The sequence below is a fragment of the Cyprinus carpio genome, chromosome A20 (genome assembly GCF_018340385.1).
Source record: "Cyprinus carpio isolate SPL01 chromosome A20, ASM1834038v1, whole genome shotgun sequence".
NCBI lineage: Eukaryota > Metazoa > Chordata > Actinopteri > Cypriniformes > Cyprinidae > Cyprinus > Cyprinus carpio.
Window position 1 is genome coordinate 16485947 of NC_056591.1, and position 20788 is coordinate 16506734.

A 20788-nucleotide genomic window follows, 5' to 3' on the forward strand; every position below is an offset into this window, starting at 1 on the left:
TCTAAATTTCATTGAGCATTTCATATCAGATCAGGGCATCTAGGTGAATGTTTCTCTCCCTTGGGGTGATGAGAAGTAGATTTACTGTTTTTTCCCCACTTCATCAATGTGCACTATGTGCACTAACCAAACTTCAGTGTTTGGGGCAAAACAATCCCATTCCCATCACTGCATGAGAGCAAAGAAACAAGCCTGCTGACAGTCAAAATAAAAACTGTCATTATTTACACACCTTAATGTCGTACCAGATCCATATGTTTTGTTCTGTTGAAGACAACAGAATTTTTAATGCAGTTCTGGTCCATACAATGACAGGTCATAGTTCACCTCACCATAAGTGTGATTGAGAGACTGCATGATTCAGAATGTCCTACATTTACAGACTATTGGGGCCACTGGATTACACACCGTGCCACAGAGAGACACAGATAGTGACAGATAGAAGAGAGGTCATGCTAAGACAGCAGATATACACAAGTATCATATTACCTGTGGGGTCAGAATTGGTTTGTTGGGCCTCTGTCGCCCCCTGCGGGTGAGCACTGGCTAAACGGGCCAACTGAGTACAATTGTCACCACATACTAGTTATAAAGAGTGGCGTAATAATATTATGTGTAGCATAATTTAGTCTTAAAATGAATTTCCAATTTACATGTAAGCCATATAACAGGACTTTTGAACATAAACATATCCAAAAATTTATATATATATTCCAACTTACATGTAAGCCATATAACAGGACTTTTGAACATAAACATATCCAAAAATTTATATATATATTCAGACACACTTTACTTCTCTGAAATTGTCCGTTTTTTTCCTCAGAAGGATTCCAACCAATATTAAAAATCACAAATTATATGTCTTTAATATCTGAACTCTTTCCCACAAACAGCAATGCGATAAAAAAGCAAATGGAGACTTTTGTCTTCATCTTCTTAGATTAAGGAACAAAAATAATTTCATATCCATGTTTCAGACAGGATCTCAACAATGTCTGATAATGTGCTCTGATTTGACAAGATACAAAAGTCTTATTTTATAGTATCGAGATACTAATGTTTGTATAGTTGTTTTTTATAGTTGTTCATATTAATATTTTAATTAGTTTTCATTTTAATTTCAGTTTTTTATTATTTTAGTCACTATGTTGTGTTTTCATCATTTTTAGTTGTTAGCCATAAATGTATATTTATATTTTTTTTTTTCAGTTTTAGTTATTTTATTAATTCAAGTCATACTAAATAAAAACCTTTCAGTTCAACATATTTCTTATTCAGTTCTTCCAACATTAAATCCATATTAAGTTTCATTTTAGAGAAAACATCTGAGACAAAAGTTTTTACTTAAACATATTTGGTATAAAATCTGTTTTAAATGAACCTTTTTCCAACAAAAATAGTTGGTGTGGAAAACCAAGCTGTAATATTTCATAATAATAAAGACACGCAAGATATTTCACATTGACCTTTTCTCAAAGCAAAGTGCTGAGTGTGCAGTTCAACCCCCTCTTGTCATTTAAGCTCAGTCCAACAAACACTTATCTTCCTCTACAGCAAAGAGCTCAGTGTGTGTGTGTGTGTGTGTGTGTGTTCTCTTTTGTGTTTTTGTGTGTGTGTGTGTGTGTGTGTGTGTGTGTGTGTGTGTGTGTGTGTGTGTGTGTGTGTGTGTGTGTGAGTGAGTGTTCATATGTCTGCATGAGTGAGCATAATATACTGTAATTAATCACAATGCAGCCTGTTTGACTCCAGAGAAATGAGAGATGTCTGGTGCTGTCTGCGTCTCCACATGTCAGGCTGTTCAAGGACATCTAGAACTTTGAGCATATTCATTTTTTGTCATTTGATGCTGAAATCTTAGTTATGTGATTTTATTTTATTGTTTGTAAAAAGTGACAATTCTTTTCACTCTGATTCAGATTCAGTTTGAATAAGTGCCTCATTCATGAAACACAAACAGAACATGAACAGTTCATAAACCCATTCTTAAGGTAACTTAATGCAACAGTTTTCAATAGAATGGCTTCATGAACAATTTACATTGAGATTTCTTCTTCATGAATGAGGTCCATTGACTGTATTTTATATGGCTGGGGCATTATAACTGCACAGAAGGCCTGACTTGATAGCACATGACTCCAGCAGAATCTTTCTCCACCATGCTGACACAATTTGTCCTGCTATGGACCGCTGCCTTAATCTGTGGAGAAACATGACAAAATGATTGGGGGAAAAACAGCTTACTGGAAAATCTCTGCATCTGCAGAAGCTATCTGTTCAACTGAGTAAATGCCAGCAAGTTTGAAACATGTCACTTCTTTTTTTTTAACCAACTGTTTCGAGGGATAAGCACGTAGTGGAAGAATATGTCAACTGCAACTTTTCATGTAAATAGAGATAAGCTCCAATTCATTTCTTGACTCAGACATATTTTTTTAAAATCAAAGACCTGTTGATGCATGCTCCTTTATCTGAAAAATGTCAGCAAAATATTTTTAAAAATAATTATTTTTAAAGATGGTGACAATCAGAGGGCAGGTTTTTGTTTTTTTCCCCCAACACTTTTGTTCCTTTTATAATATAGCACTGTAGTTGAAAGTTTAAAGCAACAAAAATAATTATAAAAAATACTAAAATAATAATTATTACCATCATTACCATCATTTAGCATATTACCATCATCTGCATCACAAGGATGCCCTGTTTCTAAGTGTATTTAGCTTTGATTTGAAATAAAACAGCGCATCCTTGTGGGGTGGAGACACAGAGGAGACCGTTGACAAAGGAATTGTTGAATAAAGTCGTTATTTTTGTTTTCTTCACTTACAAAAAGTGTTCCCATCGCTTCATATAACTCAGATTGCACGTATGATGGTTATTTACTTGGCAGTCTATCTCAATCTCAAGCCCCCTGGTTTTCATCCAAAATATCTTAAATTGTGTTCCGAAGACAAACGGAGCTTTTACGGGTTTGGAACGACATGGGGGTAAGTGATTAATGACAAAATTTTCATTTTGGGGTGAAGTATACCTTTAAAAGTGACAAAATGATACAATGTGTTATATGTATTTTACTATTAACTATTTTTATATCTAAAATATCAGATTCTGCAATATACAAGGCACACAAAATGAGTAAAGGCTCATTTTCTTAGTTATTATGAGATTATTTTATTGGTGTTTTATGAAACATTAGCCTTGACGATAATTCAGTTGTATACTGTACCATAGCAGTCCTCAGTGTTGTTATTAATGTTATGGTGTTAATATTTTACATCACAACGGATGACCTTCATTCTTCTGTAGTTGTGTGTTGAAAATACATGATGGCATTACAGTTTGGAGATTTGCTGAGGATGAGTCAAGTTGTTTGACACCGGTCGACCCCAGAGTCTAAGTCTGCTGACCCCTCCGTCAGGAGCTATGACCAGACGCACATGAGTCACAGGCCCACACTGCACCACAGACTCCCCAGCAAACAAATGCCTGTGATGTGCCTTCAGCTAGATGAGGAAGATTGTGATCACATTTACACAGAACAAAAAGGAATAAAACTGAAGTCAAATTAATTTCTTGGATGGGCAGGTCATACTTTTTGAGGAGAAAGAAGAATTCTCCACTTGGGGGGTTTGTCAGAGCGCCACTGGTTATGAATGAAGTTGTTCTCTTCATCTGGGGTCAAACTGCAGGCCTCAATCTTGCAGGAGTCTGGGAAATTTCCTAAGGACAAAGTATTTTGTGTCTTATACTCACAAAAACTTAAATTAAAATAGCTGTTTTCTATTTTAATATATTTAAAAATGTCATTTATTCCTGTGATGGCAAAACTGAATTTTCAGCAGCCATTTACTTTGTATTTGATAGTTTCTCGTAATTATGACTTTATTTCTTATTTTAAACTTTTTACCAGACAACTTCTAAACTTTTTTATGCTGAGATACTGTTGTTTCAGATGAAAAAAAAAATTTGACAAAAAAAATGCCATAAAATTTAAATAAATATTCAATGCTTTAAGTACCTTTAAAATGGTTGGTGTCTACCTCAATTTTGCTTATGATGCCAGGATGTCCTAGTCTGAGAATAGCCCACTCACAGCCTCGCACCTGTAATATGCCTTTCTCATTCACCTGAAAACCAGTATATGAGATCAGTGCGGGATTTAACTGATCTCTGTGAAGTTTCCTAAAATGACGAGACTGCTTTTACCTTTAAAACCTTTGGCCGATCCAGGCGTCTGGCTGTCTCCCACCCATCACCCATGTTATCAGCCCTCCCTAGACCTACAGAGAGCACACATTCAGACAATCACAAAGTACTGATCTAGATCTCAAAATCTCTCATGTTATTCCATAATCTTCTCCAAACAGTTATTAAATAGACCATAATTTATTTATAGGAAAGTGATGTGTAGTATTCTCTCAGGACGTTATTAAAAATGAGAAACAGTCCAGACAGAGTTTTATTAATGATATGCCTGATTGAAAGCAGAGATTTTTGTCTGTAAAAGTGGTCCGCATTTTAGATGCTTCTCTTGGCTCAACTGAACAAAAAGACCATAATGCTTCTCTAAGATGTTTTTCAACTTGTCAGTCCAAAGAATCACTTGCCAATCATATTGCGTGGATGACCGAAGTGGGCATCGCTGTAGCCTACACATACACCTCCATTGACAAGGGCAACAAGATCCACTAGATCTTGACTAGACACAGTGGACCAGTCCGTCTTCCCAATGCCATAAACTTTCAGCCTTGCAATGCCACCATCTGCCAAACATAAAAAAAAATATATACTTTTATGTTAAAACACTTTTTCCATTGTTTCTAGGTTAAAATACCATTTTAATATGTTGAGACAACTATGAGTAGGTATTTTTGTATTATTTCACCATTGTTTTAGATTCAATTACTTGATTAGCTATGTTTCTTTGGGTTCTTTCCCTCGTTAAAGCTGTTAAGTACACTGTCTTGTACCTTTTTTTCTTTCTGTCTGAATTTCAAATACTTTTGCTAGTGGCACGGAAATCATACACTTCAGCTTTAAGTCAAAGCTACAACTGTTTCAACAATTTGCTGAAAGATTCTTGTAAGCACCTTGGGCAAGAAATCATCTGGTGAGAAAAATAAGTAAATAAAACACCACATAAAAAAAGTGAAATACATATAGTACCAGTTTTTAAATGGCAAATAAATAACTGTACAACCCTTCATTTGTATTCATTTTACAATACAAATGGCTCTCTAAGATGCTGCTCTGCTCCAGCATCTCTCACTAGGCCATTTTTTCATTATTATGAATGATCACATTCTCTGTTTTGTCTTTTTTTTTTTTTTAAATTGCACTGAATGATTCATGTTGTGGAAGATGTATTACCTGGATATATGTTGAGGCGGATATGGGTAACTCTGTGTGGGTACGTAACATTCAGGTAGTTGTGGCAGGATTCAGAGTACCCCGGGTTCAGCTTTATCATCGGGACAAGCTCCTCCCAACTGTCTGAGTAAAGCTGTTCGACATTAATTTAGAATGAGTTCCCTCAGAAACACAGACTAGTGATTATGTGCATGAATATCTACTGCACTGGATGATGGTTTACACCTGTGCCACAGCTTCAAACTGGCTCGGGGAAGCTGCCATGCCTGTACGATCTCCTTCAAGAGTGAATGATGGCATCTGATCTGAATTAAATGTGACATATATTAGACATAATAAAGGTAACCTTATACTTTGGTGCTTAAAGGCCACAGCCATAGACCCACCAAGACACGCAGCTTGAATGGAGGTGTATGGTGCATAGTTCCCCGTGAAGAAGGATGTGTCCACATCAAAGCCATGAATAATTCCTGGAACTCCTAACTGAATGATGCACCAGTCGTGACCTTTAACACAAGAGGAAAGATACATGCATCTTTCATGAGATCACCGAAATCTATTGTAAGTACAGACAGAACGCTCTTTGAGATTACAAAACATGCCCTGAAAGCCTGATCAGATGAGGAATTGTCTCTGTATTGCAGTACATATTTCTCACATGCGTTCATATTACAGATCTTCAGAGACTGGATGGATGAGAGAAGGAAGTAGCCTGCAGTTATTCTGCTCTAATTCATCCAGGCTTAATATGACTACAGCTTATTAGAGAGAAATGAGGAACACACAGAGCCCTATTTCACAGTGAACTCGCTTTGATTTGCGCAAATCGACTAATACCTGCAATTCTTTTCCTCCTGGTTTCCCAGCCATCCATCCATTTCCCGTATTCGGTAAATGCTGAGGCTATGAATTCTGGAGGGTCTCTCCAAATAATTTCAGATCATTATAATTAATACCAAATAATACTAGAAGACGCTGAACATGTGAATATTACCAGAGGAGATGCAAAGGACTTTACCTTTAAAAGATTTCTAGCAGGGGCAAACCACTCATCTGTCGCAAAAATCACCTTTAATGACAACGTTAGTAATTTGTTCATTAATTTCAGTGTGCAAACTTTGAAAACCAGAATATATATATTAAGTGATAAGCCATTTCAAATGCTCCGTTTTTCACCTTTCCTCCAGCTGTTTCGCACGCGAGGTTGTTGAACTGTAGGAAGTGTGGTCGGCTGCTGGTCTCCTTTTGCACTGGTCGACTTGCCATGTTTATTGTGATTAGATTATAAATGTTATGCTAATTTTGAATTTAACTTTACAAGAACCCAAGCTGAAAATTGTTGAGAGAATCGCCAACTCTCCGCGTTATAGGTTGACTAACTTGTAATATTTAACTAACGTTACCCTCTCCAAAGCAAACTCTTAAACCGAGCGAAGTCCACTATCTTGATCAACAAAAGTCACGTCGAATATTATGAAAGCACAGAGAGGACTCTCAAAACACAATCGTGGGTCGTTTGTAGTAATTTATAGTTGACGGAAATGTAGCCAACAGTTTCTATTTTGAATTTCCTAATGCTAATACTGCATTAATGTTACTACCATTACCTACACTGTTTTCCCCAACCACATCAGTGAGTCTCTGGACTAACAGCGCCCTCTGTTGAACAAGTCCTGGCCCAGCACAATATTCACCCCCATTTTACACACACGTTTTCATTATAAAGATTTATTTGTTAACATACATTGGGTGGGGTATTTCTTTACCATCACACGAAAAACAGCAGTTTAAAATTACAGTGCTCAAATAAGCAGGATTATTAATTTTGTATCAAACCGATTCTGAAATCTGCATTGACGTGCTAGCTAGACCAATCCGGCAAGCTGAATGCTTTAATCAACACAGTGCTTTAAAATTGGGATTATGTAATGGTAAACAAATAATTTAGCTTATTTATAAAATCTATTGAAGGAAACTCAAGAAAATGAGCCTTTCAGGTTAGCTTACAAATTTACGTCATTAATCAGTTCTGTAAAATAGGCCCATTCATTGCACTGGTGAGAGAAAAATACAATCTCTCAATTAATTTGCTGGGGGAAAAAATACCTTTTTTGATTAACCCAAATAACATTTATTTTAATTCTAAAGCTAATACAGGACATTGACCAACATACTATCTGCATATGATTTCTGGCAATTAATAGGGTCTTAATATAGTTACAATCTAGGCTGCCGGATGGCCTGGTTTATATCTCGTCTTTAACCATTTCTTATGGGAGTCATGATCAGAGATTAGTTTGAGCACTATAAAAGATAGTTCACTTGTCATTTTGGGCTCCACAACAGGGTCAAAACATCCACAATGGATCTTCTCTACTGTGCATTTGGTTTCATAATCTGCTAAACGATAATGCACAAACAACAGTAAAAGCCTGCTATGACCTGATACCTTTTCAGAACGTCTTTCTCTGCTGCAATATATTCATAAACTCGCACCTTATTCAAATATGATCACATAAAAAGTCAGAAGTCACTCAATGACTTAAAAAAAAAAATGGAACACAGACAGGGAACATGATAGTAAACAAATTTATTTTGTCATCTGCACTTTACAGTTGGAACTCTGGGAACTCAAATATCACATCCTTGCCTGTGAGCTTCTTGTAGACACCAGAGAAGGTCTCAACCTGAAACAAAACCCAAATTAGCTTGGTTACTTATATAAATATCCAGTAAATAAAAGAAAAGAAAACCTTAGGCAACTGACTCAAATTTAAACATCTATTAAAGCTACATCATAATTTACAAGTTTTCAAAAGGATAACATTAAGTTGAAGTCACAAGGATTAAAACTGAGAATGTTTCAACTGCACATAGATCACATTAGGATTGCCTGATAATTCAGCAAAACCCCCAAAATAGCAACTCCACTCTGGCAATTAATAGTGTGCACTGCATGGTTTACCTCCCCAGTAACGGCCCAAAGGGCTCTGGGAAGATGTAGGAATATACAGGACGCTGTCCACACCAGCCAGAGGCTGGGGACAAGCTTGCTATCCAACGTTGTGGAACGGGACTGTACGTCATGGCACCGAAGTGCTGCGCTCCCTTATGCCACACGGACAGAGCCACATGAGAGCCATCTCACAGGATGTCCACGTTGGGTGATTTATTTATTTTATTTTTATAAAAGAAAGAGTAGTACTCACTTTGTGTTCAACATTGTTTTGCTGTGCCTTGTCGAGGTGGACCTTGATGAGCCTGCTGCTGTCCAGTTTCACGCGAATCCTTTTGCCAACAATCTCGCTGGGGAAGACCAGATCCTCAAGGATAGCGTCATGCACGTTAGTCAGAGTTCGGCTGAAAGGGAAACCACAGTTTAAATGGATGAACCCTAAACTTCTGCACTAAAAAACAAGTTCACATGACCCAAAAAGTAAGCATCTTAAAACCATTTTGGTTGTGCACTGCATGGTTTACCTCCCCAGTAACGGCCCAAAGGGCTCTGGGAAGATGTAGGAATATACAGGACGCTGTCCACTCCAGCCAGAGGCCGGGGACAAGCTTGCTATCCAACGTCATGGAACGGGACTGTACGTCATGGCACCGAAGTGCTGCGCTCCCTTATGCCACACGGACAGAGCCACATGAGAGCCATCTCACAGGATGTCCACGTTGGTTTGCTATACTCTAATAGGCTAATCAGTACAACAGTGCTATAGTAGGCAAATTCACACTGAAGAAAAGCAAGCACTACTAACCCTGACTCCGCAAACACAGCTTCCAAAATGCAACAAGACGACATTTACCTCCTGGGGCGCTTCTGCTTGTTTTTTGTACGGCTTTTCCTTGTGGGTTTAGGCAGGATTCTTCTCTGGAAGACAAGATCAATCAAGGTTAAAATCGTTCATTTGGTGGTCAACATGCTAATACTGAAGCAAAAATATAATATTTTTGTTGCTCTAAACAGCATGTACACTGCATGGTTTACCTCCCCAGTAACGGCCCAAAGAGCTCTGGGAAGATGTAGGAATATACAGGACGCTGTCCACTCCAGCCAGAGGCCGGGGACAAGCTTGCTATCCAACGTCGTGGAACGGGACTGTACGTCATGGCACCAAAGTGCTGCGCTCCCTTATGCCACACGGACAGAGCCACATGAGAGCCATCTCACAGGATGTCCACGTTGGGAAAAATCAAATCACACCAAGACTAATACTTGTGCTAAAAATCCAAGTTCAAGGACCTCATTAAATCACTTGAAAGTTTTTCATCCCAGTGCAAACAAGGAGTAGGTGAAACAACCAAAATTCTGTTTCACAGAATGACTAATTTTACATCATGTAAAGATATATTTTGTGATTGTGTTATTTATACATGTAGTTATTCTGAAAATTGACAAAAGGGCTTTATATGATAAACTCAAAAACTTTAAAAATTAAAAGTATTACACCTTTGATTTCTTAAATTTATCAAATTAATTTAGTAAAAACACTAAACTTAGTATTAAGTGCAACTTGTAAGGGCAATTAAACTTAAGCGGTTTCTGAATTATTTTATTGTTTTACTTCAATCAGCTTATAACATCCATTTTATATTGAAATATTCTATTCAATAAATTTCATTTAATTTTTTAATTTTGTAAGGTACTATTAATGTTAGTTATATTGTTAAAATCGTTCCCTGGTATCTGCTTATACTGCATTTTCAAGGGGCTTGTTTTGCTCTTTTTGTGATAACTGGCAGTCCTTCACCTGGAGTTTTAATCAAAAGTGGGAAGAGTTCAATAGTGACTAGAAGGAGAGCAGCAGTATGCAAGCTAAACATCAGCTAGACAGATACTGTTAGTGCTGTGTCTGACTAAATAGTTTAAAATTACACACATTATAACTGCGTCAATATTTGTCTTCAGCCCTGTGAAGACTGACACGCCACTCTGCCTTTAATATTCACCTGACTGTGTGCACGGCTTCTGCACCATTAAAATGTGATCAGCTCATTTGAGCGTTCAGTTGAGACTAATTGAATCACAGGAGGTTATCAACTGGTTCCGATCAGTGTCCGATCATTAGGAGTTAGAAAAATAATACATGCTATTGCTTTCTCAATATTTTGTAATTTTGGCACAGATACAGGATTATGTTAATTCGCTTTAACAAGCAGTTTGTTCATTACCACGGCAATTCATAATGCATATTTACGTGTTCATTTCTTGTTATAATCATGTTTATACACATGACAAAGCACTAAGCTTGAGTTGGAAAGCTTAGAAAATTTATTTTATTAAGAACAGTAACATGCAAAATCTAATTTTTATGTAGAAAAGATAATGTAATCTACTCTTATTAAATGTACCATTATTCTTCTACAGTCTTATATGGAAATGACCAACAACTTAAGTGATGACAAAATCTGATTTCTTGATTTTATTTTTTATAATAGTGATTTTATAATTGTTATTTTATAATTTCAAAATATAAAGGAAAAACTACAAATGATTGACTAATAAGCCAATCAGTGCTCCTCTGCTGCCATCGACAGGTTATAATGGTGATTTGATTATTTTTTATACACAAGTGTTTGTTCACCACGGTCCACAGTATATTTTGATCATCCCATTAAAAATAACATTCAAATTGGATCATTTTGGAGCTTTAAAGTGCTGGAAATATTTGTGTAAAATGCTGGAAAGTAACTGAAAACTGCTTGAATCTCAAAAGGTTGTACAAATCCTGAAATGAATGTAACATTCGACTAGTTCTGCCACAACACCATAGTATAGTTAGCGTTATTGGTTTTCTACGTCATCGCCGTTTGATCCGTTTATAACAGATTTCTGTGCAGAATTTGAATGCTTTTCATTAGATCCCGCAGCAATCGTTATTCATTCTGCAGCGAATTCAAACACTTCTCACTGGATCTCGCAGTGCTGTGCAGTAACAGTGTCACAAACTCAACTTTGGCTCCCAAGTAAAGCTGTTCTGAGCTCGGGCAAGTTTGTTTGCGTCGCAGTCCGTGCTGTGGATGTTTCTTATATGCAACTAATGGCAATGCTTACAAACTGAACGCGATGGTTGCGCCAGTGCGACTGCTCACAAAAATTACTCGCACTGGCAGAAAAAATGGTCGCAAAATGCCCCTATTTGGTCACAGTATGGAGCCCTGCTTTAGAAAATTGAATCCTTTGAGGTTCCTCCTAATTGTTTGCTTGTCTTTACCCATGTTTCTTTGACAAATAGCAGTGTCTCAGTCTGACATGCTGCACGAGTTAACCACACCCACTTATTTACATGTTGCGGTATATATGGAATAAAAAAAAATCTGTTACGGTTAATATTTTATACCACAGTAACGATATATACTGCCCAACCCTAGTGCAAACATGATCCTAAACAGGATGATCAGCTGGACAAAAAAAAAAAAAAAAAAGCCAACAGGCAGTAAATGCTAGTTAAATTGAAGACAGAGAGGGACTTTTTAAAATCTAAAAAAGATTATAAATTTTAATTTTTCATGTCTGCAAAATGCGATTGGACCATTTACATTTTCAAATAGTTCATTTAAATTTTGGAGGTGCACATTTCAGAAACTTAATTATCCTATTCAGTGCTCTCAGTTCAAAACTTAAGTTGTCCAATCCAATGGTCTCTGGATTTAAAAAAAGTGCCTACCAGTGAAATATGATTAGACTTAAAAAAAAATAGATCTAAAGAGCATTTGATTGGACAATCTAAATTTTGAAATTGTACATACCTGGAATAAGTGTATGACTCACAAACTATGGCCTTAAAGAAAACAGACATTGACTAAAAGGTAACAATTTAAAAAAAAAAAAGAAAAAAGATTTGTGAGGTCTTTAAAAATACCACCCCAAGGGATAACAAAAAAAGGTTGAATTAAACACTACAGTTTTATCAGCAACAAAATATAAAAAAAAAAATAAATACAGCAGCTTAAAAACACGTGATCAGAAAGGATAAATCTTACCTGTGCGATGAACACCACGTGCTTGCCGCTGAATTTCTTCTCCAGCTCACGAACGAGCCTCACCTGGATCTTCTGGAAGGACTTCAGCTGGGGCACAGGCACAAAGATAATGATGGCTTTCCTGCTACCACCAACCTCTATTTCCTGAGAGACAGAAAGAGAATCAATAACATGAAATTACAAGCACATAAATATATTAATGACTTAACCTAGCACTCAGCAAGGGCTTGTACAGTTAAGGGCATGTGCACTGCATGGTTTACCTCCCCAGTAACGGCCCAAAGAGCTCTGGGAAGATGTAGGAATATACAGGACGCTGTCCACTCCAGCCAGAGGCCGGGGACAAGCTTGCTATCCAACGTCATGGAACGGGACTGTACGTCATGGCACCGAAGTGCTGCGCTCCCTTATGCCACACGGACAGAGCCACATGAGAGCCATCTCACAGGATGTCCACGTTGGTTGTGTCAATCAGTACAATCAGCTACTTATTCTGATGCTGTTATAACTGAATTAATGATGTGACTGCACTCCGAAATAAATGAACCAGCAAGGCTTTTACCTTTGCAGCAGTGATGTGAAGCTCCCTCAGCTGAGCCTTCAAATCAGAGTTCATCTCCAGCTCAAGAAGAGCCTGCATCAGACAGACATCAGCTTATCAGAGGCTACAGATACAAGATGACATTTCAAAAAGATATGATATACTATACCTGGGAAATGCCAGACTCAAACTCGTCTGGCTTTTCGCCATTCGGTTTCACTATTTTCGCGCTGGTACTGAACATGGCCTGTGTCTGAAAGAGACAAATAGGCTTATTATTATAAAAGACTATACAGTTGAAAAGGCCCACTCAAAAGTGAAAACTGTCTACTGGAAACTGACAACTTGTGGAGAAAAAAAAATAATGCGATGAAAATGAATGTAGAGCAAAGGCGTCCAGCCGTAACCATCTTTTGTGGTCTGCATAAGCAAGTCACTAAGGTTTAGAACATGAAGGAGAGCGAATGAAGACAATATTTATGTACTATTCTTCAAAAATGACATTCTGCAACGTCTTCTCAGGTGAACAAGGTGACATTAAACATTAGAATCCATAATACCAATTTCAGAGATATTTAATGATATAACTCGGGATTTAATTAAAGTCTCAATATCTGACTTTATTATCCTAACTTCAGCTGTTCTCGTGAATTCACCAGCTAACGTTACAGTTAAGCTGACTATTGCGGCTAACTCCAAGCATGTTCTTAGCATGCCGTTAGCATTGACTAACTAGTACAGAGCGACAATATTTACATTGCAGACGTAATTCTACTCCAAATATAGGTCGTCGAGATACATTATACTTAATATAGGCATTTTAGACTATCTTTGAGCAGCACATGTACCCCAGTAATACTGTAGTACCGACACGTCTGCTAGCACGCCTTAAATATACAAATTCCAATTTCTAAAATAACCATCCGTTGTGTAATACACTCGCATCTAACGCATCACTGCCTACACATCACATGCAGCTCGTACGTGGAGCCAAATATGACTTATTTTAGACATTTTAACTCAATTTCTCTTTAGCGGGGCAAATTCAGTACTCTTACCTCTTTCAACGACGGCCTGGGAAAAGGCCGTATTCTCGCGAGAGACCGGTAAAAGCGCGTTGGTGTGTTGCATGATGGGAAATGTAATCTCTATCCCTTGCGCAGAGGGCGCCCTACGCCCGTTTTTACATATGTTAAAGGAATAAAAGCATATGTGCCTTGTGATGCTTTACTTATCTTTCTTTTTACATGACCTATTTGTATATTTGTATAGATGTACTTTATATTTTATCTGTATTTAATGTTCTACTGTTATTGTTATCTGTATGCACCAAAGGTCTGAGAGTAATGTAATTTAAATTCTCAGTATGTATGTAGCTACTGTACATGTGGAAGAATTGACAATAAAGCAGACTTGACTTGACTTGACTTGAGGCTTAGGAAAAAGAATGTTTCCAATGAAATTAAACTTTAAGATATTTGAAAATAAATGATCTGTCATTCCAGGTTTTGTTAGGTGATGGACCTAAACAATCAAGAATATATCGTGAATTAGTTATTTATTTAAAGGAAACAGGAATGATTAATAGGATTTAAGATACTGTTTTTATCTTTCTGGTTGTAGTTTTTATAATATATATATATAAATATATATATATATATATATATATATATATATATTATATATATATATATATATATATATATATATATATACATATATATATATTATTATTATTATTATTATTATTATTATATTATTTTTTTTAAATAAGTAGCTCTTGTTTCACAAACTCTGTTGGAAAAACTGGATAAAATACAACCCCAAGCTATGAGACAGTGTTGTGGAGCGGTAAAAACGACACCCATTCCTTCTTTCCAAGTCCTGGTAGGAGAGATTCCTCTGGAAATGAAAAGGAAACAATTAATGATCAATTACTGGGCTTACCTCAAAGGTCATAAAGATGATCATCCTACAAAAATGGTTTTAATGAATTGTTGGGAACAAAATAAATTGTGTAGGAAAAGTTTTGGATGGAGTAGTGAAGTGTATGTAGAAGAAATGGAGGTAGATAGGTTTCAGATGAGCCCAACAGTGGTGATTCCTGAAAATGAACCATGGAGTTATACAACTCCCCATATAGATTTACATTTGTTGGAAATTAAAAAAGCAGAAAGAGAAGTAGACATGTCTTCAGCATTCTCTGTACATTTTAGAACACAATATCCTCAATACTTACAAATATTTACAGATGGCTCAAAAGATCCAGAGCATGAGACAACTGGAGCTGCTTTTTTTAGTTCAAGAATGGGCAATGAGTTGTATAAAGCGAACATCCCATCATGGTAGTATATACTGTTGAAATGATAGCAAAACTTTTGTCCTTGCAGTGGGTAGAAGATTATAAACCTGAAAAGGTTTAATTTGTTCTGATTCACTCTCAGTTTTGAAGAGTCTAAGGTCTTTTAAATCCAGTCATTAAGATATTCTTTTTAGTATTTTACAGATATATTCAAGATTGGTCTAGAATGATATTTTAATCAGTTTTAATTGGGTTCCATCACACGTAGGTATTAAGGGAAATGAGGACGTAGATAAGTTAGCAAAACAAGCTTTGCAGAGAGAAGAAATAGAATTACAAGTTCCTCGAAGCAAGTCTGAAATTAAGGTTTTCATCTGGAAAAAGGTTATTGCAGAATGGCAAATAAGGTGGGACAACAACGAAAAGGGTAGATTTCTCTACAATTTAATTAACAAAGTAAGTCAAAAAATAAGACATATTGGTAAAACAATGAAAGAAGAGGTTGTATATAATAGAATATTGCTGGGAAATTCCAATCTTAATAATACACTCAGACTATTAGGGAAGCATCCAAATGGACTATGTGAAGAATGCAAATAGAAGAAACAGTAACTCATGCAATTCTTGAATGTAAGAAATATGAGGAAGAAAGTAGTATGATAGTTGGAATCAAGAAGAATGGAATTCAGGTGGTACATTTTAAATCAATTTAATTAATTTAATAAAATTGGCAAGTAAAATAAATTGTAAAGCTTTCTTTGAATTTCTTAAAAGGACGGGATTAATAAGTAGAATGTAACGCGCTGCTCCACACTCCGGAGCAGAAGGTGGCGGTAATGCACCTAATTACGCTGGTTGCCAGCCGCCGTTAAAAACCAAGAAGAAGAAGAAGAACAACAACATTCGCGTTTGGTCAGCTGACTGGTAACGTATGTACAAATGCTGCGGATGTTTTGCAAATGATAAAATCACTGAATCCATAAATATTTTGTGAAAGATTTCGTCTTTATCAGGTTATTGATTATGGTCTTTGTCTTTTAAAAATGCCACCACTAAAGGATATTGCCGTGTTTAAGGTTACTCTGCTCTAAGCAGAGACTATGTTGAGACTGCCTGGGTTTGTACGCAGGGCTCTCTGTGACGCCGCAAAAGAGATGGGCAAGAAAGGAAACTTTTTCTACGCTGTGAGGAAAGGATTTAGACCAGGAGTATATCAAACATGGTGAGCAACTATATGAGTCCTATTTTTTTTAATTGTGAGCGCATTTCGCATTGCATTGCTTAATTACGTTTTATTTCTCCACTAAAGGGAGCAATGTAAACATCAGGTGGATAAGTTTCCCTCAGCGGTTTTTAAGAAGTTCGCTTCTGAACAGGATGCTTGGGCCTTTGTGAGGAGCCAGTCAGCAGCACCATCTTTTGGGAGAACAAAAGGTAATATAAAAGGTGCAAGTTTTAAGATGGCAGATGTTCCATACACACCCCTTATAAAGATCCGCCATTATGCATCGTCAGGTTTTCAGGTGTATAAGAGAAAGTGTACAAGAGAGGGAGGGTTAAGATGTCATCCTCTGAATTAGCAAATTAGTACTTTATTTTTGGCATGTGACCATAAATTGAGAGACACATTTGAGATGTTATAGAAAATTTGTGTTGTGAGTGAGAGCTGTTGTTGAGGGTTTTTATGTGTATGATTGTTTTTTGAATTTAAGTTTTTTTTTGGTAAATATTGTATTTTATGTTCCAGCTAATTTTTTATGTATAAACACATGTTTTTGGGCGATATATCACGATATGATCATGCGCATTAGTCAGTAAATATTGTATTTTAAATCGCCATCACCTGCTTTCAAATGGAGCGGCATTTTAGACAGAGCCCTAGATCACTGACAAGCTACGCAAATCGCGTTGATTTCGAAGGCGATACATCTGGGATAACACGCGACTGGTAGCTTGTCAGTGATCTACGGCTCTGTCTATTAAATGCCGCTCCATTTGAAAGCAGGTGATGGCGATTTAGCGCTAATCAGGGAACCAGGTTTACTGACTAGATGCGCATGATCATATCGTTAGATATATGTTGGTTTACACACTGGTAATGCACCATGCAAATTATTTGACAAGGCCCAGTTAGGTTTTAATAAATGAAGCATTGTTTGCATTGTCACTAAATGCAGGAAATACTATTACAAAATGTGAAATTTTGAGTTATTCTAAAAATTCAACTTACTGTTATATGGAAAGATTGTTTGTTTTTTTAACGTATATTAATTTCTCATGTATGTTCTTTTTTAAGCAAATGTTTTTACCCTTAATGTGCAGCACGCTTTGTCACTGAATCATATTTATATGACTTGTGTTACAGAATTTCATTTATTTATTTTTCCTAAAAAACAACTAATGTAAAAGGTGGCACAGCATTCCCCACTTGTGCCTTCATACCTTATCTCCTATTACTGGTCACAATTTTTTTTTTTTTTTTTTTTTTTTTTTTTTTTTTTTTGCCTTCACTAGTTTTATTAAATGGCCATGGCTATAACTAATGCATTGTTTTTTGTGGTCCCTTAATAAATATGTTATAAAATCATAATTCAGCTTAATTAAAATAGAATTGATGAAATGCTGTTTAAACTGATTTTAGGTGGATTGTAACATGTCACATAGCAGGAATTGTTCCCAAAATACCCAGATTATTGTGTATCTAAGTACTGATAGGCTGCTAAAACATACTGTAATTCAAGTGATTAACACTGACATTTGTTTCCATTAAAGGATGTGACTATGAGGTCCTGCCTTCTAGAAATGTGCCTGATTCCTCAATGGCTGTTCCCCTTGGAAGTAAAAGGACCCATGAGGTCTCTGATGAGGGACCATCCTATCCAAAACGAGTGAAATTCACTGAGGTCCCACAGCCAAAGACAGCTGCAGCCAGTAGTGATGGATTTACATATATGGGTAACTGCTGTGTACTGTAGTCTTACAGTATATAATGTGTGTGTGTATGTGTGTATTTATTTATTTATTTATTTATTACTAACTATAGGTTTTACTGACTATCTATGAAGTACCACAGTAAAATTTTTTACTCTGTGCATTTTTTACAGGTGATGCTGTAGTAGTATACACTGATGGCTGCTGCTCAGCCAATGGGAAAAAAGGAGCCCGTGCTGGAATAGGTGTATATTGGGGTCGTGATCATCCACTGTAAGTCATCTGTGATTAATAGCATTCTGAAAACAACTGGTACTTCAGAAAACTATACTTTCATGTCTGGTGTTATTTTTTCCCCCTGCCAACATTTTCACTGTTTTTGTGTCAATTGTAGTAAAAGTAATTGTTTTAATTACTTTTAATTGTTTCCTCAGTAATGTGGCTGAGAGGCTTCCAGGAAGACAGACCAACCAAAGAGCAGAATTGCAGGTAAGAACAGTGAGGTGCTTACAAGCAGTGTTCTTTCTTATACCCTTTTATCAATAATTGTATCATAAAACTTGTCATCACAGGCGGCTTGCAAGGCACTCGAGCAAGCCAGAGAAAATAATTTTAAAAAAGTTGTGATATACACAGACAGCAAGTTCACAATTAATGGTATGCACTTTCTGCTTTTCTGTTCAAATACTTGTGAAAATGTCTGGTCATAAAACTGTGTAGTACTTATTTGTTATTGTTATTAATATATATAAAATAGCATACAATTTTTTTTTTTACATTTATTCGTTTAAATATTGGTTGAACTTTTTTTTTCTTTTTTGGCTTTCTAAAGGCATTACAAGTTGGATAAAGACTTGGAAGTCTAATGGCTGGAGGCTTAAAGGTGGCGGGGTCATAGTCAACAAGGAAGACTTTCAAAAGCTGGATAAACTAAATGCAGAACTTGAGGTCGTATGGGTATGTTTTCTGTATTAACACAGTGATGTACAATATGGCATCTGCTATTCAATTTGTTTATTTCAAGCATGATGTCCCAAAATTTGTGTATAAACATTCTTTTGTGATGTACATGTGCAGCAGTAGAAGTTTTCACTCTATCATTTTTGATTAACACAAACAAAGAGACATGTCTTGCATATCTGCATAATTTTCACTGATACTGGGGTTTAAGGATGGAAAGTGAGATCAGAGCAGCTGATCTATTAAGAATTCTGTGATTTATATCCATTATATTGTCTGCAAGTTCACTATCCTTCTGAATGTAGGATGTTGAATATACTGTAACTCTTGGTCAAAATTAGGTATTGTTGTAAACTGTTATTTCTAGAATATTGACTGGCTAACTTGGCACTCTACATTCAAACATGACATGCGATGTGAGAAAAATAAAGTATCCATATATTAAAACTAATATTCATATATTGAAGACTATGCCAGAACCTTAATTGAGAAATTGAGAGATGCCTTAAAGCTACAATACATGCTATTTATTTTAAAGTATTTAATTAAAGTATTAATTGTATTTACATTAATATTTAGGTTTTTTTTTTTTTTTTTTTAAGAAATTGTGTTTGTAGCAATTTTTTTGCTGTGGTGCATATCTTTTTCAGGACCACGTGTCCATGTCAGAACACTTCTGCTCACTTTCAGCTGTTCTCATGCATGCTTGGGATTATGCAATGAGTGATGAAACAAATGCATGGCATGACCAGTGAAATGACTGCAAATGAAAAAATGTACCATCTCTTATTCTTCATTTCTAGATGCACATTCCAGGTCATGCTGGGTATACAGGCAATGAGGAAGCAGACAGACTGTCCAGGGAGGGAGCGGCAAAGCCCCCATGTTAGCCCACTCTTATCACGTTAATTTTATAATAATCCATTGTTTTAGGTGCCTAGGACGAGGTTGTAGTTTGTTTATCCTCAATGATTAATGCACTTTCTTATTTTGATGCTGCAAACAACACTTGAAACAAGTTTTCTTCTTTTGTGAAGAGCGATGCTTGTCTAAATGTTTGTTTTTGATTGTTCTGTCAATTAAATTGTCATATATATTGTTACTGGTACTTATTTTTCCATCTCTCAGAAATACAACTATAAATACAGGTGCATCTCAATAAATTAGAATGTCGTGGAAAAGTTCATTTATTTCAGTAATTCAACTCAAACTCAAAAAGTCTTTGGTTCTTTTAATCGTGATGATTTTGGCTCATTTAACAAAAACCCACAAATTCACTATCTCAACAAATTAGAATACTTCATAAGACCAATAAAAAAAAAATTTTTTTTAGTGATTTGTTGGCCTTCTGGAAAGTATGTTCATTTACTATACATGTACTCAATACTTGGTAGGGGCTCCTTTTGCTTTAATTACTGCCTCAATTCGGCGTGGCATGGAGGTGATCAGTTTGTGGCACTGCTGAGGTTGTATGGAAGCCCAGGTTTTTTTGACATTGGCCTTCAGCTCATCTGCATTTTTTGGTCTCTTGTTTCTCATTTTCCTCTTGACAACACCCCATAGATTCTCCCTGGGGTTCAGGTCTGGTGAGTTTGCTGGCCAGTCAAGCACACTAACACCATGGTCATTTAACCAACTTTTGGTGCTTTTGGCAGTGTGGGCAGGTGCCAGATCCTGCTGGAAAATGAAATCAGCAT

General features: G+C 36.3%; 3 protein-coding genes and 4 non-coding genes across 9 annotated transcripts; 1 reads left to right on the top strand and 6 right to left on the bottom strand.

The window, feature by feature from the left end:
- Positions 1-3146: 3146 nt before the first annotated feature.
- Positions 3147-7792, bottom strand: LOC109051032 (allantoicase). Its single transcript, XM_042777837.1, has 11 exons — positions 6547-7792; positions 6389-6439; positions 6208-6295; positions 5757-5876; positions 5596-5675; positions 5371-5503; positions 4608-4763; positions 4207-4280; positions 4019-4127; positions 3593-3720; positions 3147-3503 (listed from the first exon to the last, which is right to left on the bottom strand). The coding sequence occupies exons 1-11, from the start codon at positions 6634-6636 to the stop codon at positions 3333-3335; spliced, it is 1200 nt and encodes a 399-aa protein (XP_042633771.1). The 5' UTR covers positions 6637-7792; the 3' UTR covers positions 3147-3332.
- A 153-nt stretch (positions 7793-7945) lies between these two features.
- LOC109051033 (40S ribosomal protein S7) lies at positions 7946-14025 on the bottom strand. Its single transcript, XM_019068554.2, has 7 exons — positions 13957-14025; positions 13068-13151; positions 12920-12991; positions 12358-12501; positions 9180-9244; positions 8580-8730; positions 7946-8057 (listed from the first exon to the last, which is right to left on the bottom strand). The coding sequence occupies exons 2-7, from the start codon at positions 13140-13142 to the stop codon at positions 7980-7982; spliced, it is 585 nt and encodes a 194-aa protein (XP_018924099.2). The 5' UTR covers positions 13143-13151; positions 13957-14025; the 3' UTR covers positions 7946-7979.
- On the bottom strand, positions 8314-8534 carry LOC122149118. Its single transcript, XR_006162864.1, has one exon. It is a non-coding gene; the product is annotated as a small nucleolar RNA SNORA73 family (small nucleolar RNA).
- On the bottom strand, positions 8829-9049 carry LOC122149120. Its single transcript, XR_006162866.1, has one exon. It is a non-coding gene; the product is annotated as a small nucleolar RNA SNORA73 family (small nucleolar RNA).
- On the bottom strand, positions 9340-9560 carry LOC122149119. The gene has a single exon (XR_006162865.1). It is a non-coding gene; the product is annotated as a small nucleolar RNA SNORA73 family (small nucleolar RNA).
- On the bottom strand, positions 12599-12819 carry LOC122149121. Its single transcript, XR_006162867.1, has one exon. It is a non-coding gene; the product is annotated as a small nucleolar RNA SNORA73 family (small nucleolar RNA).
- A 2005-nt stretch (positions 14026-16030) lies between the features above and the next one.
- LOC109051034 (ribonuclease H1-like) lies at positions 16031-20193 on the top strand. 3 transcript variants are annotated; one of them, XM_019068557.2, is made up of 9 exons: positions 16031-16129; positions 16330-16422; positions 16510-16634; positions 17973-18155; positions 18305-18404; positions 18566-18620; positions 18704-18788; positions 18964-19088; positions 19895-20193. In XM_019068557.2, the coding sequence occupies exons 2-9, from the start codon at positions 16355-16357 to the stop codon at positions 19979-19981; spliced, it is 828 nt and encodes a 275-aa protein (XP_018924102.1). In that variant the 5' UTR covers positions 16031-16129; positions 16330-16354; the 3' UTR covers positions 19982-20193. The 3 variants fall into 3 exon arrangements, with proteins under 3 accessions (XP_018924102.1, XP_018924101.1, XP_018924100.1); XM_019068556.2 differs by having other exon boundaries at positions 16095-16213; XM_019068555.2 differs by having other exon boundaries at positions 16095-16422.
- The last annotated feature ends 595 nt before the right edge of the window (positions 20194-20788 follow it).